At 37.7% G+C, this 24,519-nt stretch overlaps 1 protein-coding gene across 1 annotated transcript in view; it reads right to left on the reverse strand.

The window, feature by feature from the left end:
• The window catches only part of GTDC1 (glycosyltransferase like domain containing 1), a 258,670-nt gene that overhangs the window by 25,519 nt on the left and 208,632 nt on the right, over positions 1–24,519 (reverse strand). The window contains exon 8 of the mRNA XM_081328161.1: positions 6,609–6,718. Coding sequence (XP_081184287.1) covers positions 6,609–6,718 — 110 coding nt within the window. The remainder of the gene's footprint in view (positions 1–6,608; positions 6,719–24,519) is intronic.

The raw sequence follows: 24,519 nt of genomic DNA on the forward strand, positions 1-24,519 counted from the left end.
TTGTTTGAAGGAGTTGCGGTACAACTATCAAAAACCTTTGCACAATTTATCTTACTAAACTGAGGGGACAAGAGGTTGGCATCTAGGAAATCAATAAAGATAGCCATTATTTCTCTGAGGCTTGAAATTCTCTAAAGGAACAGAACAATGACACTGGCTCACAAGTCAGAGAACTCCAGAGTACAGACCTGCATTCTCTACTACTATAGGTTTATGACAATCTACCTCATATTTCCCATCAAATAGATCAGTTTTTGAACTTAAAAAAGAAAGTATTGGCAATCACACTTTATCTATGCCCAATAATGAAAAGTATTTTAAAACTCATTATTTTAATGAGCAGTTTTTGTTGCATCTGATTTCTAGAAGTCCTCGTTGACTTGCCTGTTAAATGCTATAGAATGTCGTCCTTTGGGAACTGTGTTTGGCCCCTGTTAAAAACTGTAAAAAAATCTCTCTTTCACCAGGTTCTTAGCTGTTAATTGATTTTAACTTTACATTGAAATTATGCCTCTCACTTTTAATGCTCTGATTTAGCTTCTAATTAGCTGCCTATTCACTAGAGTAGAAAGCTAGGGTTTAGATCAAATAAAACAAATAAGGAAAATGCCATTCAAAGAAAAAAAAGGTGTAATACTGGTAACTTTTGAACGTTCCTACTTTTCTTTGCTTCTCTTATTGTAAAATTCCTTTAAAAGAAGAAAGAAAAATCATCACTAGGGAGGACTCAATGCAAAATCATAGATAATCGTATCTTCAGTCAGAAAATAAGTTTGTTCTCTAAAAGTACATGGATATAAAAGAACACAGGAAACTGCCTTTGTTTATTTTATTTATTAAATTTACATATTGCCTGACTCCCCAAAAGTCCTGCTTTTATAGCAAATAAGACTAATAATTAAGGTATTCCATAGTGTTGTTAATTACTTGCTATGAATTCTGCAAGTGGTTGTTCCACATGTACTTGGAGATCCCAGGGACTGAACCAAGCTATGAATGCAAAGTTTGTTTTCTCCAAACCAACCACTGTGTTTCCCCCCAAATAAGACCTGGTTTTATATATTTTTGCCACCAAAATTGGTACCAGGTCTTATTTTTGGCAGGTGTCTTTTCCACAGTCTCACCTTGTGGTGGTGGCATCAACAGCCCCGCCCAGCCGGCCCACATCTTCTGCGGCTGAAGGAAATGCCTCTGCAACTGAGAATGGAGCTCTGGCCTGCATTTTGCAGTCAGAGGCCTTCCGGGCTACGGAAAGGCCTCTTAATGGCAAAATGCAGGCCGCAGCTCCATTCTCAGCTGCAGAGGTATTTCTTTCAGCTGCAGAAGATGTGGGCTGGCAAGGTGAAGCATGTGTCGATTCATGGGAGGCCTGGCTGCAATGGTAAGCACGCGCGGAGCACGTGGGGTAGCTCCACCCCCGCCCCAGCTTGATTTTTAGGCGTGAGCCTCACCCCAAAACTAGGGCTTATTTTGGGAGTAAGGGTTATATTAGGCCCACCCCCAAAAATCAAGCTAGGGCTTATTTTGGGGGCATATCTTACTTTCGGGGAAACACGGTATTTTAGGACAGACACACAAACACACATGCACACACCCACATACCCAAATGATAAGATGCTATAATTTTTGATTATGGGTCCTCTTCTGACCCAAGAGGAAATTAAAGGCAAAGACATTTCCCATCCCTATTGCTTTTGTTTAATACTTATTCATATTGTTTCCTGCTAATTATTTGTATTTTTTTTGGACAAGGTCTAATTTTCCCCTCCTTTGAGTCTTAACAATCTCACTGTGGCATCAGATTTTGTTTGGGGACAGGTACTGTTTGATATACACCGTGGTGTGGCATATCCATCTCACTGTACCATAGAAAACTAGATTCGTTTTACAACAATCAAAGGAAAGGAAAGGAAGAAACTAGAAAAAAAAGGTTAGTCATTGCTGAATACCTCTTTCAAGGAAACCCTCTATCTTGGCTAAATTTCACAATCTACATTATCTGTGAAACAAATAGGATTAAACCACTATTTTAATCACCTTCATCGAATTCTAACCATCATATATTTGTGCTCCCCAAAATTAACTTTCATGTGATTTTTCTAAACTAAGCAGTTTTATGAAATTGGTTCAAATTTATAATGTTTTGAACAGAGCATGTCATGTGAATAGAATGTTATTTCAGAAATAGAAAATGAAAGCACGATAGTGGGGACTGGCCATTTGCAAACCAACATACCTGTAGGTTTGGTTACCTCCACACTTGGGTGAGTCTACCCTAGTGCAGTGTGATCTACTCATGAATTTTCTAGGATTTCCAAGGATATTTTCTCAACTCTACTGGAGCTAAAAAGAGCTGAATCAGGGAGCTTTTCTACATAAAACATATGGTCCACTGTGAGCTATACCTTTTTCCAATGCTTTATGAACCGATATGTATTGTGTTGAAAAGAAACAGACCTGCAGAGGGAAAGGCAAGCAAATATTCTCTAGATTGGGAAGCAGAGATGTAAGTTGTTGTTATCCACTTCAGTGCGCAAATAGATGGTCATCAGAATATGTTCACCCTAACTGTAATTTGGTGTCTACAATTGCAGAGGGCTGGAATGAAGGATTATGCTATCTGAAAGTCGTAGGAGTTTTCCCATCAAACTCATATAAATATAGTATTTGATCTCATAAGCACATAGAGAACCTTCCCAGCTACAAAAGTGCATTTTCGCTACATTAATATATGCTGCCCTTGGTGCAATAAACAAATGGTAAGAACATTAAACTGAACTAATTTTATGATATTGTAAACATAACAGATACTTACTCAGGGCCTAAAAGTTGAAACAGACTTTCTGAGAAGTGACCTTGACTTGTTGAATCAAAACTTTATTATCTTTATCTCAGTAATACTTGAATCTAGTTTTTATTCCCCTGAAAAAGACAGCTTATACAAACAAAATCTTTCTCCTGAGTGTTTAGTATTTTGACCATCTGTGGGTGATAGATCCACAAAGAAAAACTTTGTTAACAAAAAAAAAAAAATAACCCTGTTAACATAAAAAAAGAAAAAGAGAAAACTCTAGTACTGGGATTATAAGCACAGAAACCATTAGAACTCTTGCCCCTCCCTACAAAAAAACTTATTGGATTTGGAATGTATTTTCCTGTGCAACAAACTCAGAATTTCTATATTTAGTAAATGTAGAGGCCACCCATCTTATGACACTGGGTTATTCACAATTACAAAAATAAAATAATAAAACAAAATAGCAATTACTGTATATACCGCTGCATAGGGCTTTACGGCACTCTCACCTAGCCGTTTACAGAGTCAGCCTATTGCCCCCAGCAGTCTAGGTCCTCATTTTATCAATCTCGAAAAGATGGAAGGCTGAGTCAACCTTGAGTCACTCCCGGCTCTGGGCAGAGTTATTTTGCAATACTGCATTCTAACCATTGTGCCACCAGGGCTCTAAAATAAAAATAAATAAATAAAATAAATCCTAAATAAAAGAAAATAAAATAATTAGGAAAAAATAAGAGCAATAACATAACAAATAACTGTTGAGAAGACCCACCACCACTCAAAAGAAGCTATGTCACAGGCTTACTCATGCTATCACTGTCTCAGGATTTATGGCAAAGCCAGGTTTTTAGTGCCTTGTTTTCACAGGGCAGAGTTTGGGCAAATCTACTTTTTGAAGGGATGATATTCCAGAGGGCAGGTGCAATGGTTGAAGGGGCTGTCCTCCTGGGTTCAGACAGATGACATTCTCTTGTAGACAGGACTCAGCGCACACCTCTCCTGCCAGTTCTAACAGGAAGGGTAGGCATCATTTAATTAAATTCATATATATATATATATAGGTAAAGGTAAAGGTTCCCCCGCACATGCGTGCTAGTTGTTTCCGACTCTAGGGGCCGGTGCTCATCTCCGTTTCAAAGCCGAAGAGCCAGCGCTTGTCCAAGGACATCTCCGTGGTCATGTGGCCGGCATGACTAGATGCCAAAGGCACACGGAACGCTGTTACCTTCCCACCGTAGTGGTCCCTATATTTCTACTTGCATTTTTACGTGCTTTCGAACTGCTAGGTTGGCAGAAGCTGGGACGAGTAACAGGCGCTCACTCTGTTACGCGGCACTCGGGATTCGACCCGCCAAACTGCCGACCTTCTGATCGACAAGCTCAGCGTCCTAACCCACTGAGCCACCGCGTCCCATATATATATATATATATATATATATATATATATATATATATATATATATATATATATATATATATATATATATATATATATATATATATATATATATATATATATATATATATATATATATATATTTTGGGGGGGGGGCATACCTGAATTTGCTTGAGTGTTTGCCAAAATCTTTTTATCCTAGACTTGAGTGCTGTGCATTGGTTAACAGAAAAAAAAAGCAAACTGAAAAATTCCTTTTCAAACCCGTCAACTATTAAGATTTATTATAGATCAAGGCATTTCTGTTTAAGTTTCAATCCTGAGTAACAATCTTAAGCTTTTCTTTCTTTTTTTTTAATTAAAAAGTTTTGTAAAAATTACAATATAATCCCCAAAACCAACCCACCCAACCCCCCCTCTCCCTCCCCCACTTCCCAAAGCTGAACACAGGGTTACAAATATAATAATCATAATCTAACTAACATTAACCAACTATATAAATAACCAAGTTCATAATGCGCTTTAACTCCCCTTTAACGTAAATACAAACAAAATAAAAGTGAACATAATAATAATAAAAACATAAACAAATTAATATCCAAGTTATTAAACAATACTAATACTAAAAATAACAATAATACCATATAATTAAAACTAATAAAAATTCCGCTATAATAAACTATTAATAATAATAACAATCTAAAATTTACCCATAAGCTAAATGGAACTTTTTGGTCCCATATTTATTCTGAATATAATCTATCCATCTTCTCCAGACCGAAATGTATCTTTCTTGTGAATGATCCTTCAGATAAGCAGAAATCTTAGCCATTTCTGCTAAATTTGACACTTTAAACGTCCATTCTTCTATAGTAGGCAAACTATCCTTCTTCCCATATTGCCCTACCAATAACCTTGCAGCTGTTATCAAGTTCAACATCAAGTTAGTTTCTTTAGTATCACAATCTATAATAACACCCAATAAAAATAGTTGTGGGGTAAACTTTATCTTTCTCTTAAAAATCTTTTGAATGTTCCACCAAATTTTAATCCAAAAAGTTTTTATATTTCTACAAGTCCACCAGATATGAAAATAAGTGGCATCCAAACTGCCAAAATTCCTTTTCAAACCCATCAACTATTAAGATTTATTATAGATCAAGGCATTTCTGTTTAAGTTTCAATCCTGAGTAACAATCTTAAGCTTTTCAAATTAAAATAAATCGTTAAAAGCATTTGGTACTAATTGTCAAGATTTTTTTTACCACTTTAGACCACAACTTGTTCTTTGTCTTCCCTTTTACCTTCAACCTGTCCCATTTTATGCTTTCAATCTTGATGCCCCACATTAGTTTTCTGGTTGCTCAAGTCCGAGCTTTTTGCAGTACTGAGTTGTTTCTTCTTTTCATAAGGCTCTTAATTTTATTTATTTTGGTTTTTTTATTAGTGGCATGCTGGCTTCACTTTTTTATTTTCAAATATCGTTCTCAATTTCCTCCTGGATTAATTATTCTTGTTTCTACTTGTCTAATTTGCGTGTGTGTGTGTGTGTGTTTGTTTGTGAGTTGGACAATTACATTTGACCACCTTCACATTTCACTTGAATTTATATAAGACTCTATTCTTCTTTACTAATCTATACTGTGGATAAAGTAGATATGAGCTTTCTTCCATTTTTACATCACTCTACTATATGGCTGGAAACCTAACAGGAGTTGTATTTCACAATTGGACTGATGGAAGCTTAGATGCAGCTGAATTCTGTCAAACACTAATGGTTAAAATCAAACTTTGTCTAGGTTTACCGGTACTTGTTGCAATTTGGTTGTACACAAATTTTTCCTATCAGTTTACTGTTTTCTAATACATTGTAGTAAGAGTTACATTGTTATTAATGGTACTGCAATCTTTACAAGACATGTAATGCATATTTGCATTTTCTCTGTAATTGTTGCATGACTTACTATCTGCCTAAGTGTATTCATTCTTTTACATTTCTCTTCCTTAAAATTTAATTGTTTATATTATTTTTATTGAAGCATGTTCAACCTTAAAACAGGGTTTATACTTTTTCGTGTTCTGAATGTTTGTGTATTGATCTAAACATATAAAATTCCATCACAAATGTGGAACTCATTTTAAAAATAAAAGATTGAGATGCTCAGTTGGACGAATAGTCAGAAGTTAAATCATATTGAGCTGAGTGGGTCTTCTTTCCAAATTGAGATTCACAAGATAGCAACCTTAAGTTTTCAGTTAAAACTACAGTTCATAATTATGTTTTATTTTTTGTTCATACCTTATACCAATTGCTCACTTCGACTGAAAGAAAATTAATTAGTGAATTGTAATATTTATAAATGCAAAAAAAGCCTACGTTAATATGTATATCTCACAAAGTAAGCCCAACAATACCTGGAACATCACTGAAGGCTTCTCCAAGGACAGAGACATGAAAATTCAGTTCCATCTTTTTCAATTTCATCAGCACTTTAAAGAAGCTTTCAGGATCTTTATCGTGTTCCCTTGAAATGAAACAGAACATACCTTGAGTTTTGAATTGTTTATTTACTTTATTTTTATGGCCGTAATTCATACATTGTCTCCATACAAACCTTGAGATGGCCCATAACATAAATAAGACAATTATAAAATAAGTGCGCTATAAAAATTGGTTAAAAATCTTACAGACCTTCATATAGCAGTGAACCAACCTTGAAAATGGACAGGGTCTGGGCAGCTGCTATGGGTTGGTACCTTGTGCCTGAAGCTCCATGGAACAGAATACTCTTAACAGATGGCAGACATCTTTTTGGTTTGGTGTGGAAGGCAATTCACTAAACCTTTTATGTATTTCCATAACAGGTTCAGAATCACTCTAAATAAGTAGTTTTGGAGTGTCCTCTGGAAAGGCTTATGTCCCAAATTAAAACCATAATTCCAGATTCAAAATGGATTGGAATCATTCATGTCTATAAGCCAGATGATCAAGCAGCCCATCTTTCAATGTCAAAGTGCTTTTAGGAGCAATGGCAGGTTTTAAACCAGAGCAAAATGGACATTTTTTCTGTTGTTCGTTGTCCAGCTAAGAATATATTACAGACTTTGGATAACATTGTTTTTATACATACATACATATATATATATATATATATATATATATATATATATATATATATATATATATATATATATATATATATATATATATACACACATACACACACACACACACACACACACACATATATATATATATATATATACACATATATACACACACACACACACATATATATATATATACACACACACACACACATACACACACACACACACACACACACACACACACACACACACACACACACACACATATATATATATATATATATATATATATATATATATATATACACATATATATATATATATATATTACAGAAAAGGTATCAAAATTGTATGCCAAAGGAATTAAAAGTAATGAAATGAGATCCACAAGTTTTAAAGTTGCCAAGTTTGGAGACCTCTGTTTAACATTTAGAAAGTGCTTATTAACAAGAAAAGCATATAGAAAATAAGTTATGCAATCAGGATTTCGGCATTCAGAGTCCAATCTTAGCCATGCCTATTTTCAAGTAAGCCCCTTGCATTTCATAAATAAACTGGAAGTAAGCATATATAAAACTACTGCCTTATAGTGGTCAACGGAAACTAACAATCTCCCAATTCACATTTTCCACTGGATAATGTCTCCTAAGATATATCATGATACAAAATAATTTTATACACAACTGACATGTGTGCAACTCTCTGAAGGCCCATAGTGTGTTAAAGAGTTATAAATAAGCTAAGCTAAAAGCAATATTTAAAAGGTCAATCTTAATCTTCTTAAAACATTTAACAAAGGAGCTTTCTCTTATTTCAGTTGTACAGGGGACTCAGAATGGAGAGAAGCGGAAAATGGACATTTTAACACTGCCTTATGAATGTACAATGAGAGAGAAACTCATTTTTTTTGCAAGCAACAGAAAGTAAAGCAGCCAAATCTCACTTTTAAGTATGTGCTTGCGATTAAAACAAGACAACATTTAGAAAATCCAACACTACATTAATAGTGACTGAGAATAGAATAGAATAGAATAGAATAGAATAGAATAGAATAGAATAGAATAGAATAGAATAGAATAGAATAGAATAGAATAGAATAGAATAGAATAGAATAGAATAGAATAGAATAGAATAGAATAGGCTTTATTGGCCAAGTGTGACTAGACACAATTTGTCTCTGGTACATAAGCTCTTGGTGTACATGCAAAAATCATAATAATAAAGGATAATAATCATAAAAATGATATCATAATAATAGTGGCTGATGATGCCTGAGCTTTTCAGTTCTTATTATCAACTGATATAATTTATGGATGGTCTGAATAGAAGCAAATACATCTGCACTATATACTGAGCATGTATACTCTATAATTTAAAGCCCAAAATAGGATGGAATGAGCAACTATATAAATTAGACATATAAATAGTCCAGGGGTCCTCAAACTTTTTAAAAGGGGGGCCAGTTCATTGTCCCTCAGACTGCTGGGGGGTGAACTATAGTTTGAAAAAAATAAATGTTTATAACCAAAGCATCCTTAGTGATAGGATGGGAGACCACCAGGATAGGCCAGGAGGAGGGGGCAAGGGGATGGCAAAAGGGCAGCAGGGCAGGACTTCCCTCAGATCCTCCCTTCCTCTCATTCCAATCTCCTTCTTCCCTCCCTACCCTCCTTCTTTCCCTGCCTTCCTCTTTCTCATTCCCATCTCCTTCCTTACTTCCTCCCTCCATCCCTACCCTCCTTCCTTCCCTGCCTCCCTTTCTCATTCCCATCTCCTTCCTTCTTCCCTCCTTCTCATCTCCTTCCTTCCTTCCTTCCTTCCTTCCTTCCTTCCTTCCTTCCTTCCTCTTTCTCATTCCCATCTCCTTCCTTCCTCCCTCCGTACCCAGGAAGGGACAAAGGGAGAGGGAAGAGCTGTCAGCATAGCTGGTGGCTGTGCTGCCAGTGGCCATGGCTTGAAAGGCCACTGTAAATTCCTGGACAAGAGCTGCACAATCTTAAGATCAGAGTGGCAGGAAGATATTTGCGATGAGGGAGGAAGAAAAACAGGCAAGAAACGCATCTGGGGAGGAGTCACCCTCCACGAGGAATGAAGAAAGGCATCTGCTGACTCTCACTCTGCTCGCAGCATCCCCTCCCCAATAACCCACAGAGCCGGGTGTGTGAAGTGGGCGAGGGCCAATTGCTGGTCACCTCCAGCTGATGGTTACTTTCTTCATTCCTTGTGGAGGGTGACTCCTCTCTAGATGCGTTTCTTGCCTGTTTTTCACTGCAATTTGTGTGCACACCCAGCATGGACGGCTGCCACGAAGTTATAGACCGGCTACCAGCTGACCTGTTTTATCTCCTCTGCTCTCTCCCCCCTCCCTTTTCTCTTCGGTGCAGCTCCATCTGACTCCTCTTCCCAAGGCTGCATCTTTTTTTTATCTCTCCCTCTCCCACCAAAACTGTCTGCTTTTATAGCCTCCCCTGCCTCCATCCCCCTCCTCCTTTTTCTTCCGGGGGTGCCGGAAGTGCTGATCTTGGGGTCTTTGTCTGGCCCCAGCAGCCCTACAACTCCTGATGACTCTCTCAAGGCAAGTCCTGCGCTGCGCTGTGCTGCTTTAGCCCATTCCCTCCCCCCGCTATACTTATCTAGGCTAGGCAGGGACGCGTACCACCTGCCAAGTGCCAGCATACCACAGGTTGAAATGCCCTGCACTATACCACCAATGTTTTCCCGGCGAACGCATCCAGTCCAAAGTTCGTTGTTTGAGGACCCCTGAAATAGTCTCTTACCTTACCAAGGCATGGGCTGGAAAGGACCAATCAGAGTGGGTCCTTGCCTAATGACTGTGGTGGTGGTGGTGAAGAGGATTTGATTAATGAAGGCAACTGGGAGTGCCAGAATTTTTATTGCTAAGGTTGTTATCACCTGGCATCCTACTTTACAACCACAGTGGCCTTTGGAGACAAAACAGTAAGTGATTGAAGCAGAATCTGAACTATATTCCAGTGATTTTTATCCTGCACAGAAAGGTGCTTGGTGATTTCTTTCTTAAATCACATTATTTCAGTTTTTGAGCACCTACATGAAGTTTGGAAAGAACTAAACATTGAAATCCAATTTTCATGCTCACGTGGAAGAAATCTTCCAAGAAAATAATAATTTATCAAATTTAATAAATTTTGAAATCAAAACTAAAATCTAAATGGTGAAAACAATATTAAAGCCATTAATACCTGGGCAGTTCCTGTTATTCAATACATAGCAGGATGATTTAATTGCACTCAGATGTAACTTGATAACTTGAATTGGAAGACAAGAAAACTAATGACTATGCATCACGGTTTGCATCCAAGGAGTGATATTGATTTGCTGAATTTGCCAAGACAGAAAATTCGTACAAATGTAACAAACTGTAGAAGAAGAAAAGTATGGCCTGAATGACTACATGAAGACAAGACAAGCACTTTTGATGAAGGAACTCAATCAAAGAAAACACTTGAAAGCCACAAAAGTAATGGCTGAATATGGGAAAGGAAAAAAAAAGAAAACCAATTTCTTAATTGGAAGAACAAGCCAATGCATAGTCAAAGAGCTTTTGCTTCCAAGGTTTTTACACACACACACACACACACACACACACACACACACACACAAATGGCACGGTGGCTTAGAGGTGAAGATGCTCACCCCACACTCGGGAGGTTGAGAGTTCAATCCTAGGCAGTAACAGATGTTATATATATATATATATATATATATATATATATATATATATATATATATATATATATATATATATATATATATATATATATATATATATATATATATATATATATATATATATATATATATATATATATATATATATGGATCTTTGGTTATTCGGGTTTTTCCCCGCGTAGAACTAAAGGTGTAGGCGCAACGTTTCGATGGAATCCCATCCGTCATCATCAGGCTGGTGGCTTTAGCTTCCTTCTTCTGGGAGAAGCATGTGGCTGTTTGTTCCTCTTTTTTAAACATGCTTCTCCCAGAAGAAGGAAGCTAAACCCCTCCGTCCTGTGCGCTCCCACAGAGAGGGCCTCCTCAGGGTGCCACCGCTCAAAGAATGTCGGCTGGTGGCCCCCAGGGGGAGGGCATTCTCAGTGGGTGCGCCAACCCTCTGGAACTGCTTGCCTACCGAAATCCGGATGGCCCCCGACCTTCGCACCTTCTGGCGCGACTTAAAAACTTACCTGTTCCAGCAGTCCGGCCTGGCCTGATAGCTCTTGGGGTCTCAGTTGTTTTTTACTATTGTTTTTTACTATTGTTCAACTGTATACCTACCTTACTCTGTACACCGCCCCGAGTCCCTCGGGAGAAGGGCGGTATATAAAAACAAATAAACAAACAAATAAATAAATAAATAAAGCCACCAGCCTGATGATGACGGATGGGATGGTATAGGTATGTAGGTCTTGGCATATTCAGGTCTTTTCCCATGTAGGATTGAGGGTGTCTTGGCGACGTTTCAACGAGGTGCCACTCGTCATCTTCAGGCTGGTGTCTTCGGTTTCGTGCTTTCTGAAGACACCAGCCTGAAGATGACGAGTGGGGCCTTGTCGAAACGTTGCCAAGACACCCTCAATCCTACACGGGGAAAGACCTGAATACGCCAAGACATATATATATATATATATATATATATATATATATATATATATATATATATATATATATATATATATATATATATATATATATATATATATATATATATATATATGTAGCGAACTCTGCATCAGGAACCCTATTCTCCAAAGCACCTGAAGGTAGAGCAAGAAGCAATGGATGGAAACTAATAAAGGAAATAACCAACCTAGAAATAAGGAGAAATTTCCTGAGAGTGAGTATAATTAATCAGTGGAACAGCTTGGTTGTGGGTGCTCCATCACTGGAGGTTTTTATGAAAAGATTGGACAACCATTTGTCTGAAATGGTATCGGGTCTCCTGCTTGAGCAGGGTGTTGGATTAGAAGACCTCCAATGTACATTCCAATTCTGTTATTCTATTAATACTTGAATAATATAGATGAAAAATAAGATTAAAAACCCACACTGTGTTCATTAAGGTCAGGAGTGTTAAAGCAAGAAACTGAAGGTTTTACTTTACTTGCTCAAGAACAAACTAACTAATTGCATGAAGGCAAAAATTCAGCATCTAATAAACAATTGCAAATTCTGCCTTGTAGTGAAAAGAATGAAGCAACTGATGATTTCATCAGTGGCTGAAGAAAAAGTTTGCAAACCGACCTCAAGCAACGTCTTGACTAAGTGGCCAGAATTATTCAATAATTCATCCGAGGTTTGGATTTGAATGCAGTAAAAACCACTGGGACCATCGAGTCGAAAAGGTTTTAGAAAATGAGCAGGTTAAAATTTTCTGGGACTTTAAGATCCAGACAGACAGGCAACTTGTTCATAACATGCCTGATACAATAGTTACCAAAATGAAGAAAGTCTGATTCATTGTTGTTGCTATTCTGGATGATGCTAAGGATTGAGGAAAAAGAATTGCAAAAAAATTATGAAATACTGGGACTTGCAGATCAAGTCAGAACCGAAGAAGTTTCTTGATGAGAAGTAAACATTTTCAAAAAAAAAACAAAAAAACAACCAAGAAAGTCCAGCTACCTTTTGGGGAAAAAAAACACCTTTGGAATAATCTGATGTTGAATGCCTATGAAAAAATTCTTAATTTTTTTCCCAATTCTTAAAGACTCTGGATGATTTACAACAAAGACATTATAATAAAACCAGTAAAAGGTAAAATTTGTAAAGCAATTGCAAAAAAGTGGTTGCTATTTATGGACCAGGATTGGTGATGTCCAAGAGTAGAAAACATAAGGTTTAATCAGTAACCGAGTGTGGTTACTGAAATTCTGTGCAGTATATTTTCAAGTAACTTTCAAATGTAGTTAAGTATGAATACAGGTGGACTTTGTTATATGCGAGGGTTTTGTTCCAGCCCAACAACTGCAACTAATAAAACCACAGATAACAAGATCTTGGAGGGGGGGGAAACATACTTTATGCATACTTAAAATCCTACTTGCCATTTTGTGCCTTGAATAAAATACTTACAAAACACTACCTATGTTTTCCTTGAAACAGAACTGTGCACCAAAAAATATATATGCAGATACACATAACCCTTACTGCAGAAAATGAGGTCAGTATCTGTTCTGTACCAGCCTGCTACCGGCCCTGCAGAAAAGGCAGGGACAACCCCTTTACAAACGGCAAGAGGCTGGAATTAAGCCTGCCACATTTATTAACATAAAACAGAGCAAACAAGACACCAACCATGAAACAGGAGCTATGAAACAGGAACTAATCAAGCGGTTGCCTTCAGCAAACCAGCCCTCCCACACATTCCCCTTTTATACAGTTCAGGGCGTGGCTTCTCTCTGCCTCCTTCCGAGGTGCCCCATTGCCTTCCTCTGTTTACTCCTGATTGACTGCCTCCTGCGTCGGGCGTCCTTGAACAGGGCCAGCTGTGGGTCATCTTCATCCACGCTGTCAGGCTCACACAGCTGGGTCTCCGTCGTGACCAGGTGGTAGGGGCCTGGCTGAGGGCTCTCATCAGCAAGATCTTCAACCCCCTCAGCAAGCTCTTCAACACCCCCCTCCTCCTCTGAGTCGTCCGACCCAACTGCCGAACCCACAGGCTGACCCTGAATCACAACAGTATCCACCAACCATGTGAGACTACAGGTAACAGAACCACAGATAATAAAAGTCACTGGTTTTATTAGATTAAACCTTCTTTTCTACACGGATGCACTTTTCTGTTGAACAGAATAAAAAAAGTGCTATACTATTTTCAACTCTCTGCAGGTTTATTTTAGCCTTCCTCAAAATAGAGACAGTTCAGAGATATGGATGTTGGGAAAGGGTGACTGGAAAATAATTAGTTTACACTGATTTAGAAATGACTAGAAAAAAGGTCAAATTCTTATACTCCATTCAGGAAAGAGTCTATGGAGATTCTCAGCCATCCAGGTCATGGTTGTCCCAAAGGTGCTTTTTCAAGAGGCAACAGGACTTTCTTTGTTTTTCTTTGAAGACATTTCATTTCTCATCCAAGAAGCTTCTTCAGTTCGGAGAAGCAAAATGTCTTCAAGGAAAAACAAAGAAATCCCAGTTGCCTCTAGAAAAAGCGCTCTTGGGACATTCAGGAAAAAGCTTTAAACAGGTTTTTTTTAAAAAAATAAAAATAAATCTCCCCATGAATATTCCTGAGGCCAGCAAAATTTGCATCATAACATGGAAACTAGAGTCAGATACACCATTGTGTTCACACTAAATATATACAAATTAAGGAAGAAGAACCTGAGGAAAGAGTACCCCATCTCAAGTCTGGGGTTTCTCTTAACACAAGGCTTTAAAATATTACATCTTACCTTACTCAGGATAATAAACACTTTTTCAGATTAGACAGGAACTCTTATTAATTGTTTATTCTGATTGATGAGTCTTATCATATGGGCTGTCTCTGCTAATTAACGATTTGATTTTAGTAATGGTTTTAATGTGCTACATTTTCACATGCAGTCCACTGAGGTGCTCAAGCTCAAACTCATGAAGAAGATGTTGTTGATCAGCTAAGTTGGTGGTGCATCAGCAGAATCCGTTCTTTGTCCCTGAATTTTAGTCTCTGGAACAGAGGTTCATATCCAGTCAACATTTCTGGTAACAGCCACATTCACATGGAAGATCCTCACCAGTGGCACCCTCCCCACTCTTGGCGTCGTAGCTGCTGCAACACTTGAAAAAAAAATTGGTTAACTGGCTAATCATACCACGGTGGCACAGTGCATTGCAGGCTAACTCTGCCCAATCCTGATCAGCTCAAGGTCGATTCAGCCTTCAATCCTTCCAAGGTCAGTACATTGAGGACCCAGATTGTTGGGGGCAACATGCTGACTCTATAAACTGCCCCAAAAGTGCTGTAAAGCACTAGGGAGTGGCATATAAGCCTAAGTGCTATTGCTCCTGTACATGTGAGGGAGAGAGTTGGAGATGAGGAAAAAAGTGAAGTACACATAAGGACACACACACATACACAGAGACACTTCAGAGAATATCTATTACAGTTTTGATAAGAACATCAGGAAGAGCACAATAGGCATTTCATGAGATTTGAGACATCCTACTTGCTTTTCAGGAAATATCAAAAATGAGGAAGGAAGGAAGGAAGGAAGGAAGGAAGGAAGGAAGGAAGGAAGGAAGGAAGGAAGGAAGGAAGATATTCAAGAAGAAACTGAGTATAATCAGATTCATCATTGATCCTGCAATATAAACCCTTAGGAAGCAACCCATATCTGAAGAGAGAGAAAATAATTAGGATCTGTTTTTTGAATTGTTACAGAAGTAAAGAAGTTTTTTCTAGAATTCTGAATATTTTATGCAGAAATAAGAATAAAAACAGTAATAGGGGTGGGGACTAGAAACCTGGAAATAATGAACTCTACTCCTTCCTTGGGTGTGAAAGCTGCCTGATTTTGGGCCAGTTCACACAGGGTGGTTGTTGTGTGGAAAATAGGTAATGGGGGAATTATGTATACTGCTTTGACTTGTACAAAGTAAAGGGAATCTAGAAACATAATAATAATATATTTAGACTTCAGAAAATATGATGTGAAAACACCCAAAGTGTTTGAGCAGAAAATTTTGAAATTTAAAGAATATAATTATTCTGTATCAGAACAAAAAATGCTGGAAAGTAAACATAACAGAGTTTCACTTTGCCACTTTCAAGCTAGAATTCCTTGCCAGATAACTGAATAAAACATATTGTCAACGCTGCTAACATCGGATGTTTTTGCATTGACAACAGATGGAAATGTAGCCATCTTTTTCCTTTCGCTTTTAGAGTTAGATGATGCTGGGAGGGGGGGATGTGAATGAGAGTCCAGCTAGACATAACAACACTAAACGTAGCGTGAGAATCAAGGTTATTGAGCCCAGAGCTGATAGAGAATTGGCGGGCTGGAGAGGAATCCTGCGCTTCAAGCTAATTGGGGAATGTGATTTATGACTGTTAATTGGAGGAGGGAATTGTGCTTTGATACTATGTGCCCAGGGGAGGGGAATTCAGTTTTTGGCTTTGATTATGTGGTGCCGATATTATGCTACTCGAATAAAAGATCCTTTAAGTTAAACAATGCCTCGAAGTTCTTTTGAAGAGTTCCATCTGTCAGAACCATGACACATATGGCATATACAGTATATGCAATATCTCCTAAAACTATACACAATAAAAATGTATTATATTGCTAAACTTTTTGAAAGTTTTTCTGAGAACAAGATAGTTACCATCCCACACATATATTTAGCTATTCAAATTTAGAGTTTCTGAAGCTCAGATAAATATGTAACTGCTTAACAGACAGAATCAGAATGATACCCCTGAACATCTCCAAGCTCTGTTGAGCTTATATGCTTTTCCTTAGGTGAGGTATTAGCAAAGCTTATTTATTTTCATTTCCATGGCTTTTATTTTCTCGTTCCCTTGTGGTAAAGCTGATTTCTATGATGATTCCCTTCTTAATTTTAATATCCTCTTTTACTCATCATATAGACATAAGAATTTTCCTGAAAATAATGAAACTCTTCCAAAGTAAATGAAGACAACCAGGAGGGGAAGGGAAGTAGCAAACACTTACTTTTCAATTAATTGATCCTCCGTCATATGCACATATGAAATATTTTTTTCCATGCAAGGAAAATAAGGTTAATTAACATAAAAACCCTTCACTCATGGAGGTGTTGAATTTTGTATTTTGTTCATGCTACTGTAAGTGCCTTGATTTCCCAGTAATGACCTAGTTCTCCTAATGAGTAACATTAACCCCTGGCTGTAGCTGTCCAGGACTTAATTGTCAACTGAAGCTGAAATAAGGAGAGTTTGCAGATCAGCAGGTATGTGGTATATTAACTCATGTTATTTCAGACCTAATAAATAAATCTGTTGCTACGGCAACAGGAACATCAGCTATATCACTTTTTCCCCCCTAAGCTTTATAAAAGTAACTGTCTTTCACACCAAGCTTTTAAAAAGGAAATTAACTATATGTAACCATAATTAGAAGAAACATCATTTCTCATCCCAGGAATATATCTACATTAATGAGAAAAGACACTGTAAAAAGAGGGAAATATATATATATTTTTTACAGTGGTCAGGGGAAGTGAAGGAATGCAGTGTTAAGATCCTCACTTTCTTCAAATAAGAACAGATTAGGAAATGGTGCAGCACTTCAGATGTGGTGTTCCAGACACACTGAATAGTAATCATACTTACTATTCTACTAACATAAAGCAGTAGCCTCTCCAACCCATCCTAAAGGTTGGGATAATGGGAATTATAATCCAGTACATATAAAGAAGCCTGAGGAACTGCTGTGCCATCTGATCTGAAACCGAACAACATTGGCAGTCCAAGAAAGTTCATATACAACTGCTGCAAAATGATAATTGAACAATTCTAAACTAGGTCAAAATTTGTAATATTAATAAGAGAGCTGATGTAGAAGGAGTGCAGAACCTGGAGGTGGAATTAAAAGAGGGATCAGCCTAGAATCCCTATGTGGCCACAAGTGAACTAAGTCCAACCCCTCTTGAATTCTGTTGATCCTTATCTAAATCCAAACAGGTGTTAACTGTTAGTTGAGAAGATTCTTGTGCATAGGCATGATTAGCAATAAATCAGTTTACCGTAATTGGATCTTCCCATGTGGGCCTGGTATTTTGTACTTGACAACTGAAAGATTAGAAGAGAACATCTTCCTGTGCAAGGCAACTATTGCATCTAAATGTCTATGGAGATTCTCAGTCATCCAGGTCATAGTTATTCCAAAGATGTTTTTTCAACTGGACTTTCTTATTTTTCTTTGAGGACATTTCGCTTCTCATAGAAGAAGCTTCCTCAGCTCTGACTGGATAGTGGGGAATGAAAGGATTTATATTCCTTGCAGACAGCTGTTCATTTGCATTCTTTTAGTGAGTCGTTAAAGCTTACCTGTGGCTTACCTGTGTCTTCAGGATCACCTGAGTAATGCAAATAGGTGTGGAGTCTTCTTGGAACTGTTTATTATTTATTTATTTATTTATTTTATTAAATTTTTATACCGCCCTTCTCCCGAAGGACTCAGGGCGGTGAACAGGGCATATAATAAAAATACAAAAATACAAAAGTTAAAATAGAATTAAATTAATGCCCAAGATAAAACAATAAAATATACAAATATTTAAAACCCTAAATTAACTCCCCATCAGGCCAGGCCAGCTTGTTCGAATAGGTGGGTCTTTAACCCGCGCCGGAAGGAGTGGAGATCCGGTGCCATCCGGAGCTCAACCGGCAGTTGATTCCACAGAGCCGGGGCGCCCACAGAGAAGGCCCTCCCCCTGGGGGCCACCAGCCGGCATTCTCTGACCGGAGGCACCCTGAGGAGGCCCTCTCTGTGGGAACGCACAGGGCGGAGGGGAAAGGACTGTGTTGTAGCCTGGAGATAGATTATGTCGTATCCCCCCCCCTTGAGAGAGAGCTGTTCAATTTTGACATAATGGCCTTTTTGACCCCTCTTTCAAAGCAGAGGTCATCTCTGTCCTCTGTCCTCACAGGCCATCTATGTCAAAACTGAATAGCCCTCTCTCAACAGAAGGGGGGGGGATACAACATAATCTATCTCCAGTCTACCACACAGTCCTTTCAACAGTTCCAAGAAGGCTCCACACCCATTTGCACTACTCAGGTGACCCTGAAGACTCAGGTTAGCCTCCAGGTAGCTTTAATGACTCCAGGTAGCTCTAATGACTTGCTAAAAGAATGCAAATGAACAGCTGTCTGCAAGGAATATGAATCCTTTCATTTCCCACCATCCAGTTAGAACTGAGGAAGCTTCTTCTATGAGAAGCAAAACATCTGCAAAGAAAAACAAGAAAATCCAGTTGCCTCATGAAAAAAGCATCTTTGGGATATTGCATCTAAAGTCTTCCTACACTAACCCGGTTGTCGCAATCACCCAAACCGATCCAGTTCTTTAAAAACATCCTTTCATAACATACAACTTGAATTATAAAATCTTCTTTCTGTGAAGGAACAGCAGGAACAGTTCCGCAACTATGAGCAAACTAAGGCCAATAGACAATGAAAGAAATGCCTACTTCTCACATCCTTTACAAAGATTTAAGACCAGTGTAGAGTACCACATTAAGTGAAGGACAGATCAAAGGAATCAGGTAATTTATTCTTTCCTACATTCGAACTAAAGATAATATCTTTGGTGGTAAAAGAGTGAATATAGCATGCAGATTCCTCATTCCCTTTTACACAAAAGTAGAATAGCACACACAAAAAAAGTATTTATTACTGGAAAAGGGAAAAGCCAAGTGGTGATAATTGCCAAAGAACACAAGTGATTGAAATTAAAAGTTAAAACTTTCACTAGAGGCAATAATGTCACTTCTTATCACATTAGTAACCACTTCCACCCTATGTCTGAGGAGCAGAATGGTGAAGGACTGCCTGAAGCGCTGTGGAAAAGACATGATGCTGTAGAGGTGATTAAGATCAGAAAGAAAAATTAGGATGAATCAGAAGAAAAGAAATTGGTATTTGTTTATTGGTACTTCTCCTTTGAAAACATAAATAAAGCCAGAATTGCAATGGCTTTAGATTTTTTTTAAAATGGATGTGTTTTCAAAGCAGCAATAGACAATCCCTCCATGCCTTATGCAAATGGGATATGATAGAAGGTGTATACATTCTTTATATGAGAATATACGTTCATTCCTTTGCAGTAGATGCAGTATGAACAGAGATGAAATGAAAGAAACAATGTACCAATGGAAACTAATATGGAAAACTTTGATGTGGCCTCTAGCTTTCACTATAAATAAAGAAGTATACTAAAATAAAATAACAGACTCGTCCATAAGGGTGGTATGTGTCTTCTTTAATCTTTGGTCCTCTACCAGAGTCTTCGGAGTTTCAGGTTTTGCACAGTAACTTAGCTGTTCCTAGCACTGCACTCTTCTGAGCAAAGAGCTCTGATGTTCTTCCCGGATCTATCAGACCCATTTCTCCCAGTGTAGGAATCAAAGTCCCGAATATTCCTACCACCACTGGGATTATTTTGGCCTTTACTTTCCACATCCTCTCTAGTTCCTCCTTCAGCCCCTGGTACTTCTCTATTTTCTCATACTCCTTCCTGATTTTGATTTCACTTGGCATCACTGCATCTATTGTCTGGTCTACTACTACCATAGTGTCTGGTTGATTGGCCAATATCTGCCTGTCCATCTGGATCTGGAAGTGCCACAAGATCTTAGCCTTATTATTTTCCAGATCTTCTGTGGAATCTCCCATCTGGACTTGGAAGGCTCTAATCCATATGCTGTGCATATGTTCCTGTACACAGTGCCAATTACTTGGTTATGCAATTCAACGTCTGTTGTTTCTGACTCCATCTTACACCCTGGCACTATGTGTTGGGCTCTCATTGAGGCCTCCCTGCAAAGTCTGCACCTTGGACCCTGTTTAGTGTGGTAGACTTCTGCTTCTATGGATCTGGTGGTTAGTGGCTGTTTTTGTGCTGCTATGATAAATATATCAGTGCTGACCAGCCCTTTCCAGCCATCTCTCTTTCTGTCTCTTCCACCATCATCCACTAAATTTTCCTTAATTCACATAATCAAGGAAAGATAATTGGATCCAGGCAGCAGCCATTCCAGAATCAAAATAGAGCTGGAAGAGATCTTGGAGGTCTTCTAGTACAACCTCCTGCTCAAGCAGAGACCCTATACTACTTCAGACAAGTGACTGTCTAATTTATTCTTAAAAATTTCCAGTGGTGAACCAGCCACAACTTCTGACAGCAAACTGTTCCACTGGTTAATTGTCCTCACTGTTGACAAGTTTCTCCTTAATTCCAGGTTGTTTCTCTCCTTGTTTAGTTTCCATCCATTGTTTCTTGTCCTGCCTTCTGGTCCTTTGGAAGATAAGCTGACCCCCTCCTCTTTGTGGCAACCTCTCAAATACTGGAACACTGCTATCATGTCCCCCCTAAGCCTTCTTTTCTCTAGACTAGCTGAACCCAAATCTTGCAACCGTTCTTCATATGTTTAAGTCTCCAGGCCTTTAATCATCTTAGTTGCTCTTCTTTTCACATTTTCCAAAGTCTCACCATCTTTTTTTGTAATGTGATGACCAAAACTGGATGTATTGCAGGTGAGGCCTTACTCAGGCTTTATAAAGTGGTACTAATACTTCACATGATTTTGATTCTATTTCTCTGTTTATACAACTAAGAATTATATTAGCTTTTTTGGCTGCTGCCACACACTGCTGGCTCATATTTAAGCAATCGTCCACTAGGACTCCAAGGTCCCTCTCACAGTTACTGTTTTTGAGCCAGATTTTGCCTATTCCCTCATCTAAGTCATTTATGAAGATACTGAAGAGTACTGGGCCAAAGACGGAACCTTGTGGTACCCCACTGCTTACTTCCCCCCATGTAGATGAGGTACCATTAAGGACATTGAGTACGATTTGTCAGCCAGTTACAAATCTGGTGGTGATGTTGTCTATCTCACATTTTTCGAGCTTACCAAGATGTAGGTTGTGGTCTACCATGTTTCCCCGAAATGCATTAAGGCTTATTTTCTCATTAGGTCTTATTTTGGGGGAAATACGGTACTAAATGCATCCGTCTGGCTGACAATCTTAACTGGGGCTTATTTTGGGGGTGGGGCTTATATTACGAGCATCCTGAAAAAGTCATGCTAGAGCTTATTTTGTAGATGGGTCTTATTTTCGGGGAAATAGGGTACTTTGTCTCATGCCTTGCTGAAGTCTAAGTATATTATGTCCACAGCATTTCAGTGATCTACTAATTTAGTCACTTTGTGAGAGATTGGTTTGGTACGATCTATTTTAACAAACCCATGCTGGCTTTTAGTTATAACTTTATTTGTTTCTAAATGTTTGCAGATCTGTATCTTGATTATCTTTTCCAGTATCTTCCCAGGTATTGATGTTAGGCTGATTGGTCTGTAGTTTCCTGAGTCTGTTTCCCCCCCCCCTTTTTTTTTGAAGATGGCAACCACATCAGCTCTTTCCAACCACATCAGAAATTTCCCAGTGCTCCAGGATTTTTGAAAGATATGATACAATGGTTCTGAGATAACATCTGCCAGTTTCTTCAGAATTCTGAGATGTAATCCATCAGGTCCCAGTGATTTATATTCGTCAAGGTCCTCTTAAGTGGACCTACTGTTTCCTTGACTTTTTTCTTGTTATTTATATGCTGAAAGAAACTTTTTTAAAAATTATTTTTGACTTTTGTTGCAAGTCTTTGTTCATTCTGAGCCTTTGCTTTCTTGAGTTCATCTCTGTAGATTCGGGCTATCAGCTGATATTCTGCCTTAGTTATATGTCCCTCTTTCCATTTTTTGTACTTGTCCTTTTTGTCTTTCAGTTTATCAGAGAGACCTTTCTGCAATCATGCTGGTTTCTTCTTAGATTTCTTGTTTTTCTTTTTTCTCTGTAATTCCTGCCAACTCAATTGTTCTGTTAAAACATCCAGATTTGTAAAGCCCTATTTGTCTCCATAACTCCAGTTTTATCAAACTATAGTTTCCATTTTCTTATTAAGACTTTCCATTATAAAATCAAATAGAGAAATACTATGAATAGTAGCATATAGTAATTATCAAGGACCCAACTAGTTTTCATTTTGGTAATGTTGAGTTCTCAGCTCCCTCCTTGCCAATAATATGGGATATGCCAGACTAGAGACTAAAAGGGAAGCAAAATAATTCTTAATCTTCTGAACATACTGTTCAAAGAAAACGTCTCCTACAAACACATTCCTGTTTTTAAAATATTATCTAGAGGTAGGGGGGAAAAATCCAGGCAAATATACAATTAAGCATCTTCCACCCTTTTATTTTTAAAGTTCCCATTTAAAAGAAGAAAATTGTGCTTAACACTGTTATATCAGTATGAAGTTTTTATTACCAATTATCCACATAGCTACCTATCAGTGTACCAGACCAGATTGTAATAACTACAAAAGTGAATAGATTAATTCTGACTTTTCATCTACCATTATGGAAGTCTTTTTTTTATTTTGGCAAATCACACCCTGCAAATTAAATACAAAGATTTGGGATTTGAATAAGATGGTGAAAGAAGATGATTGTTTAGTAGTTTATCTTCTCAAACAGGATTGTCTAAAAACTATTTGGATATATGTGTCAAACTTAATCCTAGCAACAAAATACCAAAAAGACTTCTCTATAATGCACTGCACTTCAACTTGCTTGTGACATCTTAAAAATTTTCTAACATGATCTGACAAAAAGAAAATCATTATCTCAAGTAAGTTAAGATATTGTTTATTATCCTTTACTCTGTTACCTAGGAAGCCTGTACTTTCATTTGACTCTTTTCTATAAACATATTAGGTTTTTGCCCGTAATCCTAATTTCAATTAATTTATGATGTTGGAATATTGCTCTAATAGGACAAAGTTCTATATATTTCATCATCATACACATATTTCTCTACTGTGATTTAACCTGCCTCCCTTTCATGCCCACAGGATATCTATATAAGTCTCAATGTACTATTGTCAAGTTCTGTTTCTTGACAATTGTTAAAAATAAAAGTACAGCTTTTTTTTCCTGAGTTATGTGAACATGTATGCGTAAAGTATTACTGACATCCAAGAGTAAAAGACTTAGATTCTGATACAAGAAAAATGTCTGCCTTGAGTTACTTATGAGATTTTTGGTAGTTTTGAAGAATTCATTAACTTTCATCCTTAGATGCCATCTATAAAACTGTGTAAACAGATTTGGGGTTCTTGTTCTGATAATATTTTTTAAACAGAAGAAAGTTATGTATACACACACAAACACACACGATAACTATATACAGTCTATTATTTATTTTGTAACATTTTACCACCCATGTGATCAGCTGCAATGTATAGTATGTTGTATACCAAACTTTGTTTTCAGAAAGAAAATATCACCCTATAATACAGAATGTAAACTTGAAGGATTTTTTTTAAAAAAATATTTAAGAAATCATATGGAGAAATTAATGCATCCTAATTCTGCAGATACAACTCAATAGCTGAACTGAAATTCAATTTAAAGATTTGCATTTCAC

Source organism: Vipera berus (genome assembly GCF_964194415.1).
Source record: "Vipera berus genome assembly, chromosome: 1".
NCBI classification, from domain to species: Eukaryota; Metazoa; Chordata; class Lepidosauria; order Squamata; family Viperidae; genus Vipera; species Vipera berus.